Source organism: Aotus nancymaae, unplaced genomic scaffold (genome assembly GCF_030222135.1).
Source record: "Aotus nancymaae isolate 86718 unplaced genomic scaffold, 86718_ANA_hifiasm-v0.15.2.pri h1tg000007l, whole genome shotgun sequence".
NCBI lineage: Eukaryota > Metazoa > Chordata > Mammalia > Primates > Aotidae > Aotus > Aotus nancymaae.
In genome coordinates this window covers 27,359,466-27,381,207 of record NW_026988418.1, presented here as the reverse complement: position 1 = coordinate 27,381,207, position 21,742 = coordinate 27,359,466, and the positions used below count along the sequence as shown (strand labels likewise).

Here is a 21,742-nt window from a genome sequence, read left to right as displayed (position 1 = left end):
GCTTGTTAAAACTCAAATTTCTGGGTCTCACCCCCAGAATTTCCTCTTTAGCATTTGAGCTATTGGCTAAAAAAAATGCTGTCTAAATTAAGAGGATGAGCTTCACCCCTAGCACCTTGATTTAGTACTTCAAAACGGGGCTTGATAATTTGCATTTCTTTCCTATTCATTTATTTTTTTGAGATGGAGTCTCGCTCTGTCACCAGGCTGGAGTTCAGTGGCATGATCTCAGCTCACTGCAACCTCTGCCTCCCAGGTTTAAGCAATTCTCCTGCTTCAGCCTCCCGGATAGCTGGGACTACAGGTGCGCCCCACCACACTCAGCTAATTTTTGTATTCTTTTAGTAGAGATGGGGTTTCACCATGTTGGCCAGGGTGGTTTCGATCTCTCGACTTCATGATCTGCCTGCCTTGGCCTCCCAAAGTATTGGGATTACAGGAGTGAGCCACCGTGCCCAGCCGATAATTTGTATTTCTAACCAGTTCCAGGGTGCTGCTGTTTCTTTGCCTGGGATCCACACTTTGAGAACTACTGGGCTAGGTAATCATCTTTGAAGATGGGTAGATAAAGGAGTTCCTCTATTCAGTATTGTAGTAGGCATTATGGGAAGGTGATGCTAGGAGTTTGCAGATGTTGATGATTAGAGAATTAAGGGAATCTCAGTGTTGAAGGGATTGGAGATGGTGGGAGAATCAAGAGTGTGGGAGACACAAGAAGGAAATGGGAGTGAAGGGCAGGCTGAGGAATTCAAGTGAGAGGGAGAAACCCAGCCTGACACAGATCTCACTGCCATGTGAAGGGATTGCTTTATTGAGTTTGATTTTTGAGGTGGTGACAAGGGCTGTACCTAAAACAGATGGATAAGGCACTGAAAGTTTTATTGTACTTCTTTCTGTTTTAAATAGGAGAAATGGACAAGTTCTTTGAACTTTCATAATGGTATTCATTTTCCTTGACCGTGTGTATTAATTGCCAGGTGGGGAACTCTTTCTTTTGGGAAAATAAGGTCATAAAGATAAGCTGTGACAATTAAATGGCCACATCTATTTTATCAGTATGGTAGGAAGCTAAGTTGGACATGATAAGATGCACATAGACTCTTTTTCTTTAGAGTCCAAAGAGGTGACTTTTGATATCTAAGGTTATGTGGAAACATCAAGACAGAAAATGAGGCAACTGTATTCTTAAAATCAAATTTTTTTTACATTTCATTGGTTGTAACTATTCAATATATTATTTTGATTTTAAAAATTCAAAGCTTACCATATATAGGTGGATAGTATTCAGTTATGAAATCACTAGGATTCACCTCTCCACCTATGGTTGTTAGCAAAAGAATGCCCAAGTCTGTTTTAAAAGCCTACTGAAAAAAAAATAAAAAAACATTTTAATGAAATAACAAATAGGAATTGTGATTCCTCTTTCTATGAAATGTGAATTTTAAAATTTCCCAAATACCTCTATGACAGCAATATTCAGGAAATATTTTATAGTAAACATTTTTAATAAACAGCAGCATAAAATAATCAGTGTTTAATATCATCTCTGGTGTGTGACATACAAATGCATACATCCTTAATATAAAATAGCCTTTTTGTCATTACAATTCAATGCTTCTCTATTTGAAATGCCCATAATAACAAATCAAACATTAAGTAATACAGTGATTAAATGCATGCAGTGAAGATAAGGAAAGATATGGTAGGGTGAGATATCTGAAAATTGCCATTATATATTTGAAGAAAATCTATATCAAGTTAAAAACAAAGGAAACAAGAAAAACAGACCAGATATAAAAATGCAAAGATATATTTTCACTTCTGTGACACAAACCTTAAGCATAGTTTTGTGCAAAAAAAAGAGAAAAAGATCTGAAAATAAAGTCATCTTACAAAACATTGTCAACAAAGGAAAAGATACTTTTCAGTTTGTGAAAAAAATACTATTTTAATACAAAAGAGACTGTGTTGTATAGTATCACAGTGTGATTATAAAATACATTATTACAAGTGGTTTTGAAATTTCATTTGCTCACCTTAATGTTTTCAGTTATTATAAAATGTTTAAAATAAATGTTATAGTTCTTTATAAAAAACTAACTTGAATTTACTTTTTAACCATAATAATGTTTTACCAGAGTAGGTATTTTACTGGCTCATGGAATGCTAATTTCCCTTTAAGGGACTCCTACTAGAAAAACTCAGATTCACTGAAATTGTGTTCTTAAAATAATAAATATTCTTGGAAAACAACTGATTGTCATATGATCTACAAAATTGTGGTTTGAAGTTTCATATTAAACAGTTGCATAGCAACAAAAGGATACAAATATTCTCCTCGACCTAAAGTTAAGAAATGTAACTTCTGAATCAGCTTATTTATGCCATAAAAATATGCCTTAATTTATCTCCAGAAATCTGAATATAGCCAATTCTTTGAGTTCACAGTACCTGTAAGTTCATGTTTGTTATCTGAAGACTCAGGTTTGGGAAAATTGCAATGCATTTTGGTAGACATATTTCCTTGATTTCTCATGCTAGTTGTATTAAAAAAATGAAAACATCAATGTGTTTTTAATTACCTTATATTCTCCTCATCAAATATCATTTCCAGGAATTACTTTTATATCCTGTAAGTCCTTTTACAAGTCTCCTATACCATTAAAATAAAAATGAAACTTTGAGACATTGTTCTTAGAAGTTTTTTTTTTTTAACAAGAGAAAAATCAAAAATAAAATTACTTTCTATATAGAACTTGAAACCCATAAGAATTTTAAACTTGGCAAAGATGGTTGGCAGGTAAATGCCATGAGATGCACATGTGAAACATCCCACTAAGGCAAAAATGATCATGTTGTTTCTGTTTGCTAGTTAAAGAATTCAGTTTTTTGGTAACTTTTGAAATGAGAACTCAGTACTTGTTTTGTAGGAAGACCATTATATTTTGCAAAATAGAATTCATTGCCTTTGGATTCCAACTAACTGTATGAATAAATTGTTATAATTCTTGGGGCTGGAATCAAATCTGTGAACATTTCCAGCACAGAAAAAAAGGGAGAGAAACTAAAATTACTAGACATTGGTATCATGATGGAGTTTCCTACTTCCCTAGAGTCCATTGACCATAAGCACCCCAATGCTTCAGACAACTTGTAAACAGGGAGTTACAAGGGGTGATTGTGCTCATCTGTAACCACACACTTATTTTTCAGTGTTACTGGTTCCAGAAAACTCCTTTGGGGGCTGTCCCCATGGGATCCCACAGATGCTGATCTAGGCTGTGGGGCCATTTTCCTGCCTGTGCTTCCTTTGGCGCCTCATTCCTAATCCAGCAAAGTGAACTATCAACCAACAATCAATTCTAGCATCCACATCTAGCCTTCTTATGGTCTGATGCCCTGTGTTAATTCAAGGGCTGTGTAAATATGCTGTGAGAAACTGTGGGAAAGATCCTCATGATCACAGAAGGATTCACAAAAAGGCACACTCTACACCTTCCCAAAGAAGCCCAACGACATAGAAGGCTTCAGGGTTCGTGATACTTGTGTTATGGCTCATTTCCCTCCAGGGTTTCAAATTTGGCCTGAAGCTTCTTCATTGATTCTGAACATCATTTCCATAAGAACATGCACGCAGTCTTAACTGAATCAATATAATTCCTGAATATCTGTCCTGAAGAAAAGACAGCAGGTAGACAAATGCTATGGTATATATACATTTGGGGGAGAGACCAGTTGTGGTGACTGAAGGCTAAAACACAAAGCACCATTTGACTTTTGGTGTTACATTTAATCACAAGGTTCTTTTCCTCTTCACTGGTTTGCAGTTTTCAGTACTTGAAACCACATGTTCCAGTCCCAATGCCATGTCATGCACTCCAATGGAGTGCATATCCCACAATGTTTTCATTTTTTGTTTTCTGGCTAGTGTCTGTCCTGCTTGGTAAGACACAGTCAAACTTCACAGAAGATACTTGTTGTGATGTCTGCTAAATGAGAACCTTACTTTAATAAAAACATTTGAATAGAAATCTTTTCTACGGCTGTCTAGTTTGTCCTGTATACCACATTTACATTTTACAGTTCTGCAGAAATAATAGATTCGGTGTGTCCATGAATATTGGAGTCTCCTAGCAAAGACGGTTGCTTTGAGTCAATTTTGTAGGGTTTTTGAGATTTGTTGCCAAAAACGGTGATACCCATTCCACCAGGATGATTGGGAATCGACATGTGTGGTAGTAAAGGAATATTTGCTTCCTGATTGGATCCTGATGAGGGCAAGCTAGTCACATGGCCAGTGCTAGTCGACCCACTGGCACTGCTTGGGGACCGACTCTTGGGAGGCGGGCAGTGCTGAATCACTCTGGGAGGACCTGTTGGCTGATAGTGGGCAGCTGGAAACGCTGCATATCCGGGAGGTATTGGGTATCCATTGATGGGAATGAATCGCTGGTTCTGAGGTATTGGCGGGCCGATGAAACCAGCAATCTGGCCCTGTGGTGTAATACCCTGGCTTGGAAACATGTAATTAGGATATCTGGGGTTACTGAGATTACTCACTGGGCTGGCACTGAGGGAGGTTGTCTGTGTGGTGGCATTTCCCCCAGAAGGAGTAGTAGAGCTGGTGTGACTTGAGAGTCCCTCCCAGGACCGAAGCCGGACGTGAATATCTTTAAATCTTGGTCTCCTGGAAGGAATCTCATTCCAGCACTCTGTCATGAGGCTGTACATTCTGGGTGGGCAGTCTTCAGAGCATGGTAAGAGCTGCCGTTTTCTCACCATCTCAATCACTTCCTGGTTACTGAATCCATAATACGGCTGGAGTCCAAAACTGAAAATCTCCCACAAGACAACCCCAAAGGACCAGATATCTGAATCAGAAGAGAATTTGCCATACATGATGGCTTCAGGGGGCATCCAGCGAATGGGCAGCAAGGACTTACTCTGGACCCTGTAGTAATCAGCGGAGTAAATTTCTCTGGAAAGCCCCAAGTCTGAAATCTTTACATGAAGCTGCTCTCCAATTAAAATATTGCGAGCTGCAAGGTCCTTGTGGACAAAGAAGTGACTAGACAGGTATTCCATGCCGGCTGCAATCTGAATTGCAATGTGCAGAAAATCTCCATGGTCCAGGCTGGACTTCACAGTCCCGTCTTCATCACTGCTGCAGCCAACGTCAGAGTGTGGGGATCGCATGATGAGAAACTCATGGAGATCTCCCTGATTCATATACTCAAAAAGCATGCACACAGGTTGTTCCTGAGTGACGGCACCTAGAAGGCAGACGATATTGGGGTGGTGCAGTTCTGCCATTAGGGAGGCTTCTTGTTGAAATTCTGTCCATTGCTGGGGGTTGTTATAGTCTTTCAAGGTCTTGATAGCAACCAGCTGAGCATGGTCCATGCCTGGGAGGTAGAGATGGCCTTTATAGATTTTTCCAAAGGCGCACTCTCCCAGTTCTTCCATAAAACGTACAGCAGAAAGAGGCAGCTCTTTAGCCTTGCTCTGTATGAAAGAGAGGAGTAGGTGGTTTAAAACATTTCTTCAGGCAAGACAGCTTCACATCGGAAAGGAGGGATGGGGCATATAGAAAAAGGTTCTATAAATAAATTAAATAAAATATTGTAGGTCTATATGTCCTTCAAATTGTTGGCTGCAACTCAGAGGAGGTGCCATAGGCAACTTTCCATCACTCCCCTAACCCTTTCCCTCAACTCAGCCCCAAAATGGTTTCTTGCTGCTGCCTAGAGTCTTGATATTCAAACTGTGGTCTGAGGACCAGCACCACCAGCATCACCCAAACTTACTGCAAATGCAGACTCTTGGGTCCATCTCAGACCTACTGAATCAGCATGTGCATTTAACAAGACCCCTGTGATTTCTGTGAAGATTAGAGTGTCAGAAGCACTACTGCAGAGGCTACAGCCTGGTACTTAGAGCATTCGTAATCTGGTCCTAACTCGCTTTCCTGACATGATCTCTTTCTACTTCTCTATGTGATAGCATCACTGTAGTTAAATAGGTTTACTCAATGTCCACTCCTGAAACCATTTACATTCTTGCCCAATACTTTTGTTCCTCCAATATTCTGTCATTCTTAGAATATTTATTGTGCTAAAAGTCAGAGAAACCAAAACAAAAGATTGTCCTTCTAAAGTACTCACTATAGAGATGGGAAGGTCTGAAATCCTTTCTTTTCTAAAAAGCCTGTTTCAGGCCCCACTTCCCCCAAAACCTTGCCTGACCACTACGGTCATTTCTTTGCTAGACTCTTTTGCCTTTACTGTGAATGCCGCCACAGACACAAAGCAGTGTAGTGGCTGATTACACACGTGGCCTCTATAGCCAGACGGTCTGAATTGGAATCCTACCTTCTCCACTTACCAGCTGTGTGACCCCGGATACAACATTTAACTTTGTGCCTCAATTCCTTCCTCTATAAAACGGGATGATAATAATTGTACTCACCATGTTATTGCAAATTTTTAATGAGTTAATATTTGTAAAGTACTCAGACCTATGAGTTAATGTTTATAAAGTACTCAGACCTACGTTTGGTCCATGCTAAGTTCAATTTAACTTGTTGTTATTATTATCAACGTGATGTTTCTGTCCTTTTTATGCATGCGTTTTGTCCTCACAACCAGATTTCAAGGGAAATCTTATTGGAAGCACTGCCCTTCATACCAATGTATATTCCCAGGGCTAAGCAAGTAGGTTGTTTATTACTTGACCTTAACACACACAGGTAAAGGCATCTAGCTCGCAACAAAAATAAGTATTGAATCATGACATTTGATCTTGGCAAGCAAATGTCTATAATGTCATATTTTTACTATTTTAAAATTTACCTCAAATTTAGTCTGATGTTTCATTTGTGAGAAATAAAAACAATGCATTTTACATAAAACTGATTTTTCAAATAATCCCCATCCTTCAAATTCTTATTTTGTTTTAAAAGAATACTACCCTGAAAATTCTAATTGAAACTGACAATGTTGAAATATATATGAAATCCAGAGTTCTCTGTACAGAGTTTAAAACAACAGTTTAGAAAATTTGGTAAAAAAAAAATAATTCTCTTATCCAAACCCTATTAATTTAGAATTCATGATGATTAGATTTGTTCTAGGCTGATATTTTCCAGGGCAAAATGCCCACTAACCTAATTGTAAGTGTAAATAAACTTGCAGCAAAATACCCACTTAAAAGGACACATTTGGATGGGGGATTTTGGAACATTAATTCTTCTATGCAAATAATCTGTCTCATTATAAATTGGTCTTATTTGTTCATCAAAGCTGATTTTTCTGAGGTCTATATTTGGAAATGCATTTTAGAAAATTTACTTGTGCTGAAAGTAATGGTAATGTGTTGCTTTAAACTTTCAGTAAATTAAAGCTTATTGATCTAGTTCTATTCAATATAGTATTGTTTGTAATAGCAAAAGATTATAAATGACCTCCATGTCCCCACAGAGAACACATTAAATCAATTATGGTGGAGCTAGTAAATAGAATATTTTACATTTGTAAAAAAGAATGAGGATGTTTTCTATGTACTGGTATGGAAAGGTCTGCAACATTCTTTTGCTCAGCTAAAAATAAAAAGCAACAGAACAGTTAATGTTGGGTGCTGCTTTTGTGTAAGAGAGAAGGAGAAAAAGAACATGTGAAATATATTTCTTTGTATAAACATAAAGAAACTATGAAAGGATACTTGGGAAACAGAGAGCAGTGATTATTGGGGGTATGGAAGTAGAAACTAGGAAAAAGGGGGCAGAGGTAAGTGATTTTATACTTCATGCTTCTTTATGCTTTAAAATTTTTGAACCAGGTGAATATATTACCAATGCTCAAAATTAAATAATTAAATTAAAAAAAAAACAGGTGAATCATCCCATCTCACTGAATTAGAAAATATCTTTTGCAATTACAAATCCATCCACCATTTTTCCTTTTGCTTTCAGGGTCTACATTCTCATGGGAGCTAGTGGAACTCCTTTGAGAGGGCAAGGTGTGAGTGATGAGAAAGGTAACCAGTTGAACCAATACTCCTTTTTTGTCTTGTAGCACTCGGATGATTTTACTTTTGCTGGCAAGAGTAACCCAAGGTGAATTTTTCCTGCATGCTGTTAAGATTGGGGATTTCCATCAGAACTTTTCCTAATGATGTAAATAAATCCATTTTAGGTGAAGGTCCCTTGAATGGCATAGTAGATATCACTTACTTTTTGACCTAAACAAGACCTTTTGGCTCTTGGAGATAGAGGTTAAGGGACTGAGTACTAAAACTTCTTTGTGGAAAATGGGAATTAGGAAGTAAACTCATGGAATATTAGACTGGTATAATGAGGAGTTAGAAACCCAATATCCTCTCCTCCCTCACTGCTTGAAACGAATCCATAGGCAGTATGGTGTAATTCAAACCAAATGAGCTTTGGACTCCTATAAATCTGGGTTTGCATTTTGAATCCACTGCTTTCTATTAATAATAGTTAATACTTACATAGAACTTTGTGCCAGATACTGTTCTAAGCACTTAGCAAATATTAACTTATTTAACACCATGATCTTGTGGGATAGGTCTTATATATTAATCACCGACCTTGGGTGAATTTCTTAACTTTTCTGAACCTGTTTCCATATCTATGAAATAATATACTATCTTGCACTGTTGCAGCAGGGATTAAATACAACGATATATGAAAGTAATTCCTACCTAATAAGTGCTCTTTAAATCATTCTTATTATCCTTATTAGGAAAGTCATCCAGGAAGTAAAGTAATGCAAATGATTTAGATCTGTTTAAGCCTTAAGTAGTTCCAGAGTGTTTAAATTTCTTCTTGTTAATCTTTCTCTGTTCTCCTGTAGTTGTTAGTTAAAAAAAAAATCATCCTTTAAAAATGACAGATAATTTGTTTTGGAGCTTGAGGGTGGGTGAGAAGTTGAGTGGCCTGTGGCTGGCTCCTCTGAGACGTGAATGAAGGTGAACGCAACAAGAACTCATGTGGAACAGTGGATGGTAGCAGATGGAAAAAGGAAGCAAGCCAGCCAAACTTCTGGAGGTGGGAAAAGAGGAAGAAGTGGACAAGACCTTGGCACCAGCACTACACAATGGCCTTGGGGCTTCATGGCTAAGAAGGCTAGCTGCATTCCCCTCCACTGAGGTAAGCAAATGTGTTCTCATATATTTGCCTTTGGAAAAAGCACTCTTACTGTTGCCATTTTACAGATGGAGAAAGGAGCTAAAGAAAGTATCAAGAACATTTAGGAGAGCAGAAAGAGCCACTTGCAACTCCAAGGCTCTCTGTGTGGGGCCACAGCATTCTGTTTGAAACCAGAGAAGCCTGCTGGCCAGCAATCTCAGCTTGAAGCCGAATGTCTCTGGAGGCTCAGCCTGAGGCCTGCCACTTTGCAGGGTTAGGGGGTTGGCCTTCAGTATGTGGTCACTCTATAGGATTATAATTGTTTTTTCTCCCTGTTCACACATGAAAGAAAGTAGATTTTACCCCAAAGTATATCTTGTCCTATCTCACCAATACCCAGTGGGCCATATAGCATATAATCCCAAGTCTTCTCCAAGGAATCATTTACTAGAGCTACTGAAAACTAAATTTGGGGGGCTTGCTTTGCAAAAAAGCATGGAAAGCATCTAAAATGGCAAAGTCCACAAAAATCTTCCCTTCAGACACCTGTGCAGCCCAGCAAAGAAATGCCCAGAAAAAAATGCTCCTAGCTTGGTTTCAGGGGAACAATTTCCACAATGATTTGCATTTTTAAGGTGCTCAAGTTACTTGGTACAAATGAGTCCTAACTATAGACTCATTTTCAAATTTTACATAAATCCTGAACTAGTTAAAAAATCATAAAAACCCTTAAAGAAGCAGTCAGTAGACTGTACAGTGACGGCAGGAAATTAGCTGTATTGTTGAGGAACAGATGGTTTACATTATACAAACCCTTTAGGCTAAACTTGTTTAGGTCTGGCATATTGTAAATTATATTTTAGTAATGAAAGTGAAATGACCTCTGCTTGACCTCAAGTGGGGTTTGTCTGTTTGAACGAATGTAGTGGAAAACTATGAAAGAAAATGAAGTCATAAAGTTTTGGCAGTTCAATTTTGGCTCATTTCAAGTTAAGGGGTTATAAATCTGTTTAGTTTTTGTTTGACAAGTATTTGTCATACAGGGATGTACAAAATGTAAAGAAGTGTAAAATACACATGAGGCATGGTGCCAAAGTAAACCAAGTACAAAGGAAAACTGGAATGAATAGGGTCCTGGGCTCCTATCTCTTTATCACTCCCTCCATTAGTTGAAGGACAAGATGGCCTCGGTTTATTATATGCTGTAAGGCAATTAAGTATCTTAAAACTGAAACAGGCTTTCAGTTTCAATGTTAACATTTTTACTTCTCAAAGTAAACACACATCTGCCTTTAAAAAATTATATAAAATTATTATATAAAATAAAAGTTGATACATTGTTCCAAGATGTTTCTTTCTTTAGAAATTTTTGAAAAGCAATGGTATTAGAGTTTTACAGAAGGAAAATGAAGGAAAAACATTTTAGATGTGAGTCAGATGGGAAAACTGTAGTACTGTCTAAACTGCTGATAAGAGAGACCTCGCTGATACTGGTGCCTTTTTTCACCTTAGTGATGACTGTTAAGTGGGGATGTGGGGGATCTTTTAGATCTCTTAACTTTAGATATGAAAGCAATGAACCGTGAGTAGAGTTTTTAAAAACTGTAATTACTTTGGTGGCTGTAGATGAATAAGGAGGGCAGACTCAGTGGTTTTATTTCCTTCCATCTTTGGGAAGTTATGCCTTAGGTGACAATATATTTGAAATGACTCTGGGTGAAGCAGCCTACTACTAACTTGCTATTTCCTGCTCACTTATGAAAGTGATTACCATAGGATTTTGTGATGGCCACCAACATTTGTATGCAACATGAAGCCTGCTGTCACTTTTTGCCTCCAACATAATGTCATATGATTGCTCTACTTTTGAGTCCAACTTGAAGTAGACACACAGATAAAGAACAGAGCTACATTAGGGTGGAGGGAATCGAGCCCAGGGTGGTTCTGTGGGACAGAAAGGGGGCTTTAACAACAGTAAGTGCTGAAACAGGACCCACATTCAAAAGTCAGCCCCAGATGTCCCCCTGTGGTCCCTGTCACTCAAGGTCAGTTCACTCCACATGTTCTAATGTCCCAAGGCTGACTGCTGCTCTTTTTCAAATCTATGCTATTCTTTTGAAGCTGATTCTAGTTAGATCCAGGTGTCTACAGAAGAATAGCAGGTTTCACATGGTATTTGTGCTTGCTCCATGATATGGTTTGGCTGCGTCCCCACTCAAATCCCATCTTGAATTCCCACGTGTTGTGGGAGGGACCTGGTGGGAGATAATTGAGTCATGGGGGTAGATTTTTCCCATGCTGTTCTCATGATAGTGAATAAGTCTCATGAGATCTGATGGTTCTATAAGGGGGAGTTTCCCTGCACAAGCTCTCTCTTTGCCAACTGACATCCATGTAAGATGTGACTTGCTCCTCCTGGCCTTCTGCCATGATTGTGAGGCCTCCCCAGTCATGTGGAACTGTAAGTCCATTAAACCTCTTTTTCTTCCCAGTCTCAGGGGTGTCTTTATCAGCAGTGTGAAAATGGACTAATATAGTAAATTGTTACCAGTAGAGTGGGATGCTGCTGAAAAGATACCCAAAAATGTGGAAGTGATTTTGGAACTGGGTAACAGGCAGAGGTTGGAACAGTTTGGAGGGCTTAGAAGAAGACAGGAAAATGTAGGAAGGTTTGGAACTCCCTAGAGACTTGTTGAATGGCTTTGACCAAAATGCTGATGATGATATGGACAATGAAATCCAGGCTGAGGTGGTCTCAGATGGAGATGAGGAGCTTGTTGGGAACTGAAGCAAAGGTGACTATTGTTATGTTTTAGCAAAGAGACTGGCAGCATTTTGCCCCTGCCCTAGAAATCTGTGGAACTTTGAACTTGAGAGATAAGACTTAGAGTGTATGGCAGAAGGAATGTCTAAGCAGCAAAGTATTAAAGATGTGAGTTGGGTGCTGTTAAAGGCATTCAGTTTTAAAAGGAAAACAAAGCATAAAAGTTTGGAAAGTTTGCAGCCTGACAATGCAATAGAAAATAAAATCCCAATTTCTGAAGAGAAATTCAAGCTGGCTGCTGAAATTTGCATAAGTAGCCAGGAGCCAAATGTTAATCACCAAGACAATGGGGAAAATGACTCCAAGGCATGTCAGAGGTCTTCATGGCAGCCCCTCCCATCACAAGCCCAGAGGTTTCGGAGGAAAAGAATGGTTTCATGGGCTGGGCCCAGGGTCCCTCTGCTGTGTGCAGTCTAGGGAATTGGTGCCTTGTGTCCCAGCCACTCCAGCTGTGACTAAAAAGGGCCAAGGTACAGCTCATGCTGTGGTTTCATAAGGTGGAAGTCCCAAGCCTTGGTAGCTTCCATGTGGTGTTGAGCCTGTGGGTGTGCAGAAGAATTGAGGTTTGAGAATCTCTCCTAGATTTCAGAGGCTGTATGGAAATGCCTGGATGCCCAGGGAGAAGTTTGCTGCAGGGGCAGGGCCCTCATGGAGAACCTCTGTTTGTTAGGGAAGTATGGAAGGGAAATGTGGGGTCAGAGCCCCCATACCAAGTCCCTACTGGGGCACTGCCTAGTGGAGATGTGAGAAGAAGGCCACTGTCCTCCAGACCCCAGAATGGTAGATCCCCCAACAGCTTGCACTGTGAGCCTGGAAAAAACCTCAGACACTCAACACCAGCCTGTGAACACAGGAGGCGGACTATACCCTGCAAAGCCACAGGGGCAGAGGTATCTGATGCAACTCTTCTATCAGGATGACCTGGATGTGAGACATGAAGTCAAAGGAGATCATTTTGGAGCTTTAAGATTTGATTACCCTGCTAGATTTCAGACTTGCATGGGGCCTATAGCCCCTTTGTTTTGGCCAATTTCTCCCATTTGGAATGGCTGTATTTATCCAATGCTTATGCCCCCATTGTATCTGAGAAGTAACTAACTTGCTTTTGATTTTACTGGCTCATAGGCAGAAAGGACTTGCCTTGTCTTGGATGAGACTGTGGACTGTGGACTTTTGCATTAATACTGAAATGAGTTGAGACTTTGGGGGACTGCTGGGAGGGCATGATTGGTTTTGAAATGTAAGGACATGAGATTTGAAAGGGGCCAAAGGTGGAATGATATGTTTGGCTGTGTCCCCACCCAAATCTCATCTTGAATTCCCATGTGTTGTGGCAGGGATCCAGTGGGAGGTTATTGAATTATGGGGGCAGGTCTTTCCCATGCTGTTCTCATGATAGTGAATAAATCTCATAAGATCTGATGGTTCTATAAGGGGGAGTTTCCCTGCACAAGCTCTCTCTTTGCCAACTGACATCCATGTAAGATGTGACTTGCTCCTTCTTGCCTTCTGCCATGATTGTGAGGCCTCCTCAGCCATATGGAACTGTAAGTCCCAGTTCCACCTCTTTTTCTTCCCAGTCTCGAGTATGTCTTTTTTTTTTTTTTGAGACAGAGTTTCAGTCTTGTTACCCAGGCTGGAGTGCAATGGCCTGATCTCAGCTCATCGCAACCTCTGCCTCCTGGGTTCAGGCAATTCTCCTGCATCAGCCTCCTGAGTAGCTGGGATTACAGGCACGCGCCACCATGCTCAGCTAATATTTTTTGTATTTTAAGTAGAGACGGGGTTTCACCATGTTGACCATGATGGTCTCGATCTCTTGACCTCGTGATCCACCCGCCTCGGCCTCCCAAAGTGCTGGGATTACAGGCGTGAGCCACTGCGCCTGGCTCGAGTATGTCTTTATCAGCAGTGTGAAAACAGACTAATATGCCCCATCAGAGGAACCATGACAGACCCTAGCCCTATTGAAATTAGAGGAGTATTTTTGATAATAGAAGGGCTATCTCAGGTCCTTTTTCTCTTTGGAAGCATAGTTTTCTCTGAGATCTGTATTCCCTGTGGGCTGACTTGCTTCCTGAATCTCAAGTACTGACCAGCATAGTCTACATCAGAGCAGGCCTCAGTGCCACCTGGAGGACTTGTTAAAACACAAATTGCTGGGCTCTACCTCCAGAGTTCCTGTATGGGTCTGAGATTGCCCATTTCTGACAGTTCTCAGTTGATGAGACTTCTGGCCTAGAGGCCTCACTTTGAGAGGCCTTGGACTAAATAGATGTAGTTTTCCGGATCAGTCAAGTCTGGATCCTTAGTGATCTGGGTCCCTTCTCTCTGCATGATGAATGACCACAGTGTGTCTGAAGAAACTGGTTGGGCAATTAAAACTTACCTGAGTGAGAGAAAACAATACACTGCTTGAAAAGATGCTTTGGAAATGTCAGGTAGAGAAAAATACAAGTACCATTAGCCAGCATTTATTAGGGTTATATACTGTATGGCTGCTATCTTAGTGAAATTCATGATTCAAGGTTTTGATATATCTTTCTATAGCTTGGGCTAGATCACCAGTTTCCTTTCGTTTCAATTAGAGCCAATCATTTAGGATACATTTTAATAGCTGGTTGCATCAGTCAGTCAATTGATACTGTATACATAATATACTGTATGCATACAGACTACTACATGAGGGACCCAAAAGAACCATGAAGAGAGAAGATATGACTCCTATCCTAGATATCTGTAATCTGAATTTAGTAACACCTACCATGTATTAAATATCTGCCATGCACCAGACACTGAGATCTTAATAATGGCTATGATTTTTTGAATGCTTGTATGTTAGGCTGTAAGTACTTTACACATATTAGCTCCTTTCATCCTCACACCAAGCCCATGAGATTGGTAACTATGATTCATACCTATGTTTCAGATGGAAAAACCAAAGAATAGGTCAGTTAAGTGGTCTCACAGCTGGTAGGTGGTCAATTCAGACACCAGAGCCTGCCTCGCTAATGACTACACTACACTCCCTTGTCTGCTCTCTGACATAAGTGCTTAATGCATCAACCCATTTAATCCTCATCACAGTCCTGTGAGATTCATATTAGGACTATCCTATTTTATAGATAAAGACATTAAGGCATTCAGTGGTTAAGTAGCTTGCCTAAAGAAGCACAACTATTAAGTGGTGATGCCAAGATTCAAATCCAAGTATGTCTAACACCAGAGTTGCAGTGCTTTCTGGGAAGAAGAGGCAGAGTTTCCATCTGATCCTCAGAGGACTCTACATTTTAAAAGCATGAGGACCATTGATGTAAAAGTAAAATGCTCAAGGTATAAGAGCTCTCTGGTTTTTTAGTTAGACCTCACTCTGTTGATGCGCAGCTGTCTCTACTGGTTGGCTGGGATAAATGAACAAAACCTGTCCGTGGCAACCTCTGCCTGAATTGGGCACAAGAGCCCTGGAGAGGATATGACTGTGAGATTTCTTAGTACCTGGACTTGGCTGTTGACATGGATCTGCTTGACTCCAAAACCTATTTTCCTTTCTTGTGCATTTTACTGGTTCTTAGGTAAACAGTGTTAGAATTGTGAAACAATTGACTCTACTCATAAATGGAAATGATTACATTTTAAAAGCTTAGAGGCCACAGCCATTTTGTTTTGGGAGGTTATGGACATTTTCAAAGACTACAGCTGAACTAAGTGCCTTCTGGCTTATGCAATCAAATTCTAGAGGGAGTTTCAACCAGTATTTTGCCACATTTGCTCAGAGTTCAGCTGCACTTCTCTGGAAGTGATTTAACTTCAGAAGCATTTCTTTTCTTTATAATGTAACTTTCTGATAATTAGCTTAATGTTTGGTGGTGAGCAGGGTTGATTCTGTGGTGGAGTTACTTTATAATGCCAATGGGAGAGGTTCTATTCTGCCTGGAAATAGACAGAACAGATGCCAGTAATTGTAATGTCAGCTTGAGCCATCCCATGCTCATAACTTGAGCTCATATATATAGAGCTCATATATTTCAGTCAGCCTGAAAATAAAGGCAGTAGAGGGAAATAGAAAAGCACTGGGCTCTGCACCTGAGAAGACCTGGGTTCAAGTTTTGGCTGTCACTTAAGAATTGTATGACTTTGGGCCAACTCTGAATCTGAAGTCTCAGATTTTTTCCCCCTAAATATCAGACTTAGTACTTACTTCAAAGGGTTATTATAAAGATTGTATTGAGATAATGAAGTACTTTAGTCCATTTATGATGCCAATTTATAATATATTCATTTATAATACTTGTTTTTCCCAGAAGTAGAGTTTCTATAGACATTGGTTTAAGCTGAGGTTATGTACTGAACAGCCTCGCAGCCCTCACTATCAGACCTTCTCCACCCTGATGGAATTTATCCAGGGTGTAAGCAGGGTGTGGAGCAGGAGAATGTATGCTAACAGGATGGATGCAAGGAATACAAGAGCTGTCCAAAGAGCTGCCTCTGTCATCTTTGCTGAGGTTCTCTTGCCTGTGTCCTCACCCCAGTTAATGTTGTGCATTTCTGGATCCTATAGCCTCCTCCCAACCCACAGTATCCTATGTATGTGTAGCATTTGCCTCATTAAAAGATCTGTAGTTAAACCACTGCTCAAAGAAATCAGAGATGACACAAACAAATGAAAAAACATTACATGCTCATGGATAGGAAGAATCAATATCATTAAAATGGCCATGCTGCCCAAATCAATTTACAGATTAAATGTTATTCCTATTCAACTACCATTGATATTCTTCACAGAACTAGAGAAAACTATTTAAAAATTCATATGGAACCAAAAAAGAGCCCAATAGCCAAGGCAATCCTAAGGAAAAAGAACAAAGCTTGGAGGCATCATGGTACCTGACTTCAAACTATACTACAGGGCTATAGTAACCAAGAGTATGGTACTGGTGCAGAAACAGACACACAGACCAATGGAACAGAATAGAGAACCCAGAAATAAGATTGCACACCTACAACTACCTGTCCTTTGACAAACCTGACAAAAAGCAAGCAATGGAGAAAGGATTCCCTATTAAAATAAATGGTTCTGGGATAACCGGCTAGCTTTATGCAGAAGATTGAAACTGGATCCTTTCCTTACACCATGTAGAAAAATTAATTCAAGATGAATTAGAGACTTAAATGTAAAACCCCAGTGGTTCATGCCTGTCATTCCGGCAGTTTGGGAGGCTGAGGCAGGTGGATCACTTGAGGCCAGGAGTTTGAGACCAGCCTTGGAAACATGGTGAAACCTCATCTCTACAAAAAAAGACAAAAATTAGCCAGGCGTGATGGCACACACCTGTAGTCCCAGCTACTTGGGAGGCTGAAGCATGAGAATTGCTTAAACCCAGGAGGTGGAGGTTGCAGTGAGCTGAGATTGCTCCACTGTACCGTAGCCTGGGTGACAAAGCGAGACTCCATCTCAAAAATAAAGAAAAAGGAAAATCCAAAATTATAAAAATCCTGGAAGACAATGTAAGTGATACCATGAAGGACATAGGCATAGGCAAAGATTTCATGATGAAGACACCAAAAGCAATCACAATAAGAGCAAAATTTGACAAATGAGATCTAATTAAACTAAGGAGTTTCTGGACAGCAAAAGAAACTATCAACAGAGTAACAGAAAACCTACAGAATGGGAGAAAAATTTTGCAAACTATGCATCCGACAAAGGTCTAATATCCAGCATGTATATGGAACTTAAATAAATTTATAAGAAGAAAACAACCCTATAAAAAGGTAGGTAAAGGACATGAACAGACACTTTTCAAAAGAAGACATACATGTGGCCAACAAACATATGAAAAAAAGCTCAATATCACTAATTATTTGAGAAATGCAAATCAAAACCACAATGAGATACTGCCTCACACCAGCCAGAATGGCCATTATTAAAAGGTCAAAAAACAACAGATGCTAGTGAGGTTGCAGAGAAAAAGGAATGCTTATACACTGTTTGTAGGAGTATAAATTAGTTCAGCCATTGTGGAAGACAGTGTGGCTAGTCCTCAAAGACCTAAAGACACAAATACCATTTCATCCAGCAATTTAAATCCTGAGTATATACCCAAAGGAATAGAAATCATTCTATTATAAGGACACATGCACATGTATGTTCACTGCAGCACTATTCACAATAGCAAAGACATGGAATCAACCTAAATGCCCATCAATGAAAGACTGGATAAAGAAAATGTGGTACATATAATATACTCCATAGAATACTATGTGGACATAAAAAAGAATGAGATCACGTCTTTGGAGGGACATGGATGGAGCTGGAGAATATTATCTTTAGCAAAGTAACACAGGAACAGAAAACCAAGTACCACATGCTCTAATATTTAAGTGAGAGCTAAATGTTGTTCTCATAGACATACAGAGGGGAACAACACACTCTGGGGCCTTTCAGAGGGTGGAGGTTGTGAGGAAGGAGAGGATCAGCAAATATAGCTCGTGAGTACTAGGCTTAATACCTGGGTGATGAAATAATCTGTACCACAAACGCCCATGACACAAGTTTGCCGACGTAACAAACCTGCACTTGTACCCCTTAACTAAAAATAGAAGTTAAAAAAAAGACCTGTACTCATCAGTTTAACAACAATAATAGTAATTTCTAGCTCTTAAGTACCTGTGAGGTACCAGACACACTATCTCGAACTGTAAAATATATCCCTTTTAAGTACTATTCTTATCCTTGCTTTATAGATGAGAAAATTAAAGATTCACAGAAGTTAGTTATTTGCTTAAGATCTTGTGGCCAGTTGACAGTGGAGCCAAGATTTGTAATCATATCTCTTTGCCGCTACCCTCTGGCTCTTTGAAGTGTATCAGACGACCTTCCTGAAATAAACTAAGAGAAAAGCATGGCTGGAAAGGTAAGTTAGACCCAGATAGTATGGACTTCTGGGTGGCAGGATTTTGGTGGCAAGAATTTTATAACTTGACATTGGTCCCTCCAGGTTGAGAAATCATTATACTCAAGGGGGAGCTAGAGCAATGCCAGAGGATGAAATCAGCGCCAGAGAATGAGAGGGAAAAGAGGACTGATGGATGTCAGAGGATGCTCCCATTAAGGGAATTAAAAGAACTAGTGAGGAAGTATGGGAAGGACATAGGAGGAAAGCCAATGGAAAAAAAAAATTCAAGATAGTGGTTAAGAATATCAAAGGCTCCAGAGAAATTAAAGGGGATGAAGACTTGGCAAAGGTCACTGTATTAAATAACATCACTGGTGATTCCCAAGAGACCTATGTTAATAGAATGGTGAGCTCAGAAGTGTTGTGAGACAATGGCTTTAAGCAGTGAGTGGAAAAGTTATTGAGGATATTTTAGCATGAAGTGTGGTGACAATCGGTAACAACAGAGAATTAAAAAGGGAAGCCAGACTACAGCAGGGCTTTTAGATGGAAGCATGTTGCTGGCAAAAGGGACAGGCCCAGAGAATGTAATCCCATTTCAGTATATTCAGCAACTACTTTGGCTGGAAAGAAAAACGGAGAGACCAATTGTCTGGAAGTGAAAAAGCAGAGAAGCTGGCAAGAGATGAGGGTAAACTGAGAAGTAAAATAGAGCCATCAGCTTTGGAGAGCTGGGCCAGTGCTGCTTTCCCTTGCAATGTTCCTTACATCAGCCAGGAGCTGCAGGAGTTTGACCCATGGGGGCCATCCAGGTTTTGGCTGCATCTCCCACTCCTGGACTGCCTTGACTCTTCCTCACCCCCATTCTCAGACTCTTCCATCTTTTTTTCCTTTTTTGAGATAGGGTCTCACTCTGTCACCTAGGCTGGAGTGCAGTGACATGAGCTCAGCTCACTGCAGCCTCAACTTTCCAGGCACAAGTAATCCTACCACCTCAGCCTCCCGGGTAGCTCAGAGTACAGGGGTGCACCATCATGCCTGGCTAATTGTGTGAGTGTATGTGTGTTTGTTTGTAGAGATGAGGTTTCCCCATGTTGCCCAGGCTGGTCTTAAACTCCTGGGCTCAAGCGATCTGTCCATCTTGGCCTCCCCAAATGCTAGGATTATAGGTGTGAGCCACCACACCCCACCAGACTCCTCTATCTTTTAACCTCTCTGCCTGACTATTCTCCTGGTAGGTGAGGAGCCAGGAGGCCTGGCTGAATGGGGCCCATCCTGTCCTTTAAGGGGAGACTGTGCCCCCTCCCTGCTCCCACAGTAGCACATGCCACAGCTTCTTTCCCTTACTCAAGCAAGTTTACAGAATGCTGTTTGCCAGAGTCACACCTGGCAGGGGATGTAGGGGCAAAGGAAGGAAAAGCAAAGGAAAAGAAACAGAGAGAGAAATTTAGAGTTTCCAGGCTCCTCTGAGAAGGTTCAATTTCTGCAGTACTAAAATAAAAAAAAACACCTCATTCAGATTGCAAAATTTGTAATGCAGTATAGAAAATCCTGCTTAGTTCAGGCATCACTACAGTACTCATCAGAGGATTGAATGGCTTCAAATATTTGGCTAAACAAAATAACAGGAAAATAAACAGTCTACTAAACACAGTCTACTTCTTATGAACAGCTGAGAAAATTGAACTGCAAAAGGCTAGATGGCTTCTTAGAGCCACAGAGCATTTGGCAGGGGAGCCAGACCATCTCCATCTTCCTGTTCAGTTTTCAGATGCCTCTCTGGTCCACTGGTTTCCTTTGCCTACAGATCAGAAAAAAACTCATGGCTCATCAAAGGCTTTTACTTCCAACTGCACTGTCCTACCTCTCTGGGGACCCAAGCCGGGCCCCATCAGCCAGTCTGTCGGCAGCTCCCTATTGTCCTTTCTCAAGGGTATCGGTTTCTAATCTCCCACAGGAACCTCTTCTTCTCAATCCAAACACTCAGGAGAATTTTAGCAGCTCAGCAAGTGAAGAGAGATGGAAGCAGAGAGTTTAAACCCTGAAGGGCATGTTCATTTGGATAAATAAGAACCCGGGAGTCTCTGACTTTTGAATTGGCCAAGGGGAAATAAGAAGGCGGCTAGGGCAGACCGGTTTCTATCCTTCACTCCTTTTTCATCCTCGCCTCCAAATATTCCTTTGATTTTGCTCTGGTGGAGTGTTTGTTTTCAGGACTTTTTTTCTTTCTTATGTGTGTCCTTTCCTTTTAGATTTTATAGGTACATGTAATATTTATGTGTCAGTGGCCTTCCAAAGCAGTTTTAGAGATTTTCTGTTTACATTTAGGAATTTTCTTTAAGGTCTACAAAGTCCTTTGTGCTTTTTCCAGGAAAGGCACTCAGTAAGAACCAAAACAAACAATTGAATAACTCAAATTTAATCGGAGCCAAATCCCTTAGAAGGGTAAGACAAAAAAAGAAGTTAGCATTTGCTTTTGTTATTTCCTTTTTCCTCCCCAACCCATTCAAATATTTAAGCCATTTCTACTTCCAGTCTGGTTCAGAAGTGTTTGTGAACGGTTTAAGGCTAAACTCTAAGCCTCATATTGGACAAATCTTGACACTGGGAGATTTAGCAAGGCACACCTCAGAAATGATCCAGAAACTATGAAAACACTGTTTACTTCACCCAGTCTCTGGGAAAACTCATGCCACTATATTTTACATTTGTCGCTTTGACTCTGAAGGATGGGGAACTATTATTGCTGTAGCCAAATTGTATCTGTCCCTCGCAGGGCTAGGGCTACAACATTCAGTGACTGCCATGCAGGCCCCTTACAGATTTGTTAGAAGCCGGGAGAATGCCTGCAGTTACTTTGCAGCACAATCTGAC

At 40.2% G+C, this 21,742-nt stretch overlaps 1 protein-coding gene across 1 annotated transcript; it reads right to left on the bottom strand.

Moving 5' to 3' along the window:
* Nucleotides 1-1,432: 1,432 nt before the first annotated feature.
* LOC135273409 (inactive tyrosine-protein kinase transmembrane receptor ROR1) lies at nucleotides 1,433-7,066 on the bottom strand. The gene has a single exon (XM_064372438.1). It carries the CDS (start codon nucleotides 5,464-5,466, stop codon nucleotides 4,078-4,080), a length of 1,389 nt encoding a protein of 462 aa, XP_064228508.1. The 5' UTR covers nucleotides 5,467-7,066; the 3' UTR covers nucleotides 1,433-4,077.
* Nucleotides 7,067-21,742: the final 14,676 nt, after the last annotated feature.

Excerpts from the sequence above, each read along its gene's own strand:
- LOC135273409 (XM_064372438.1), bottom strand. The coding sequence starts at position 5,466 with ATGGAAGAACTGGGAGAGTGCGCCTTTGGAAAAATCTATAAAGGCCAT.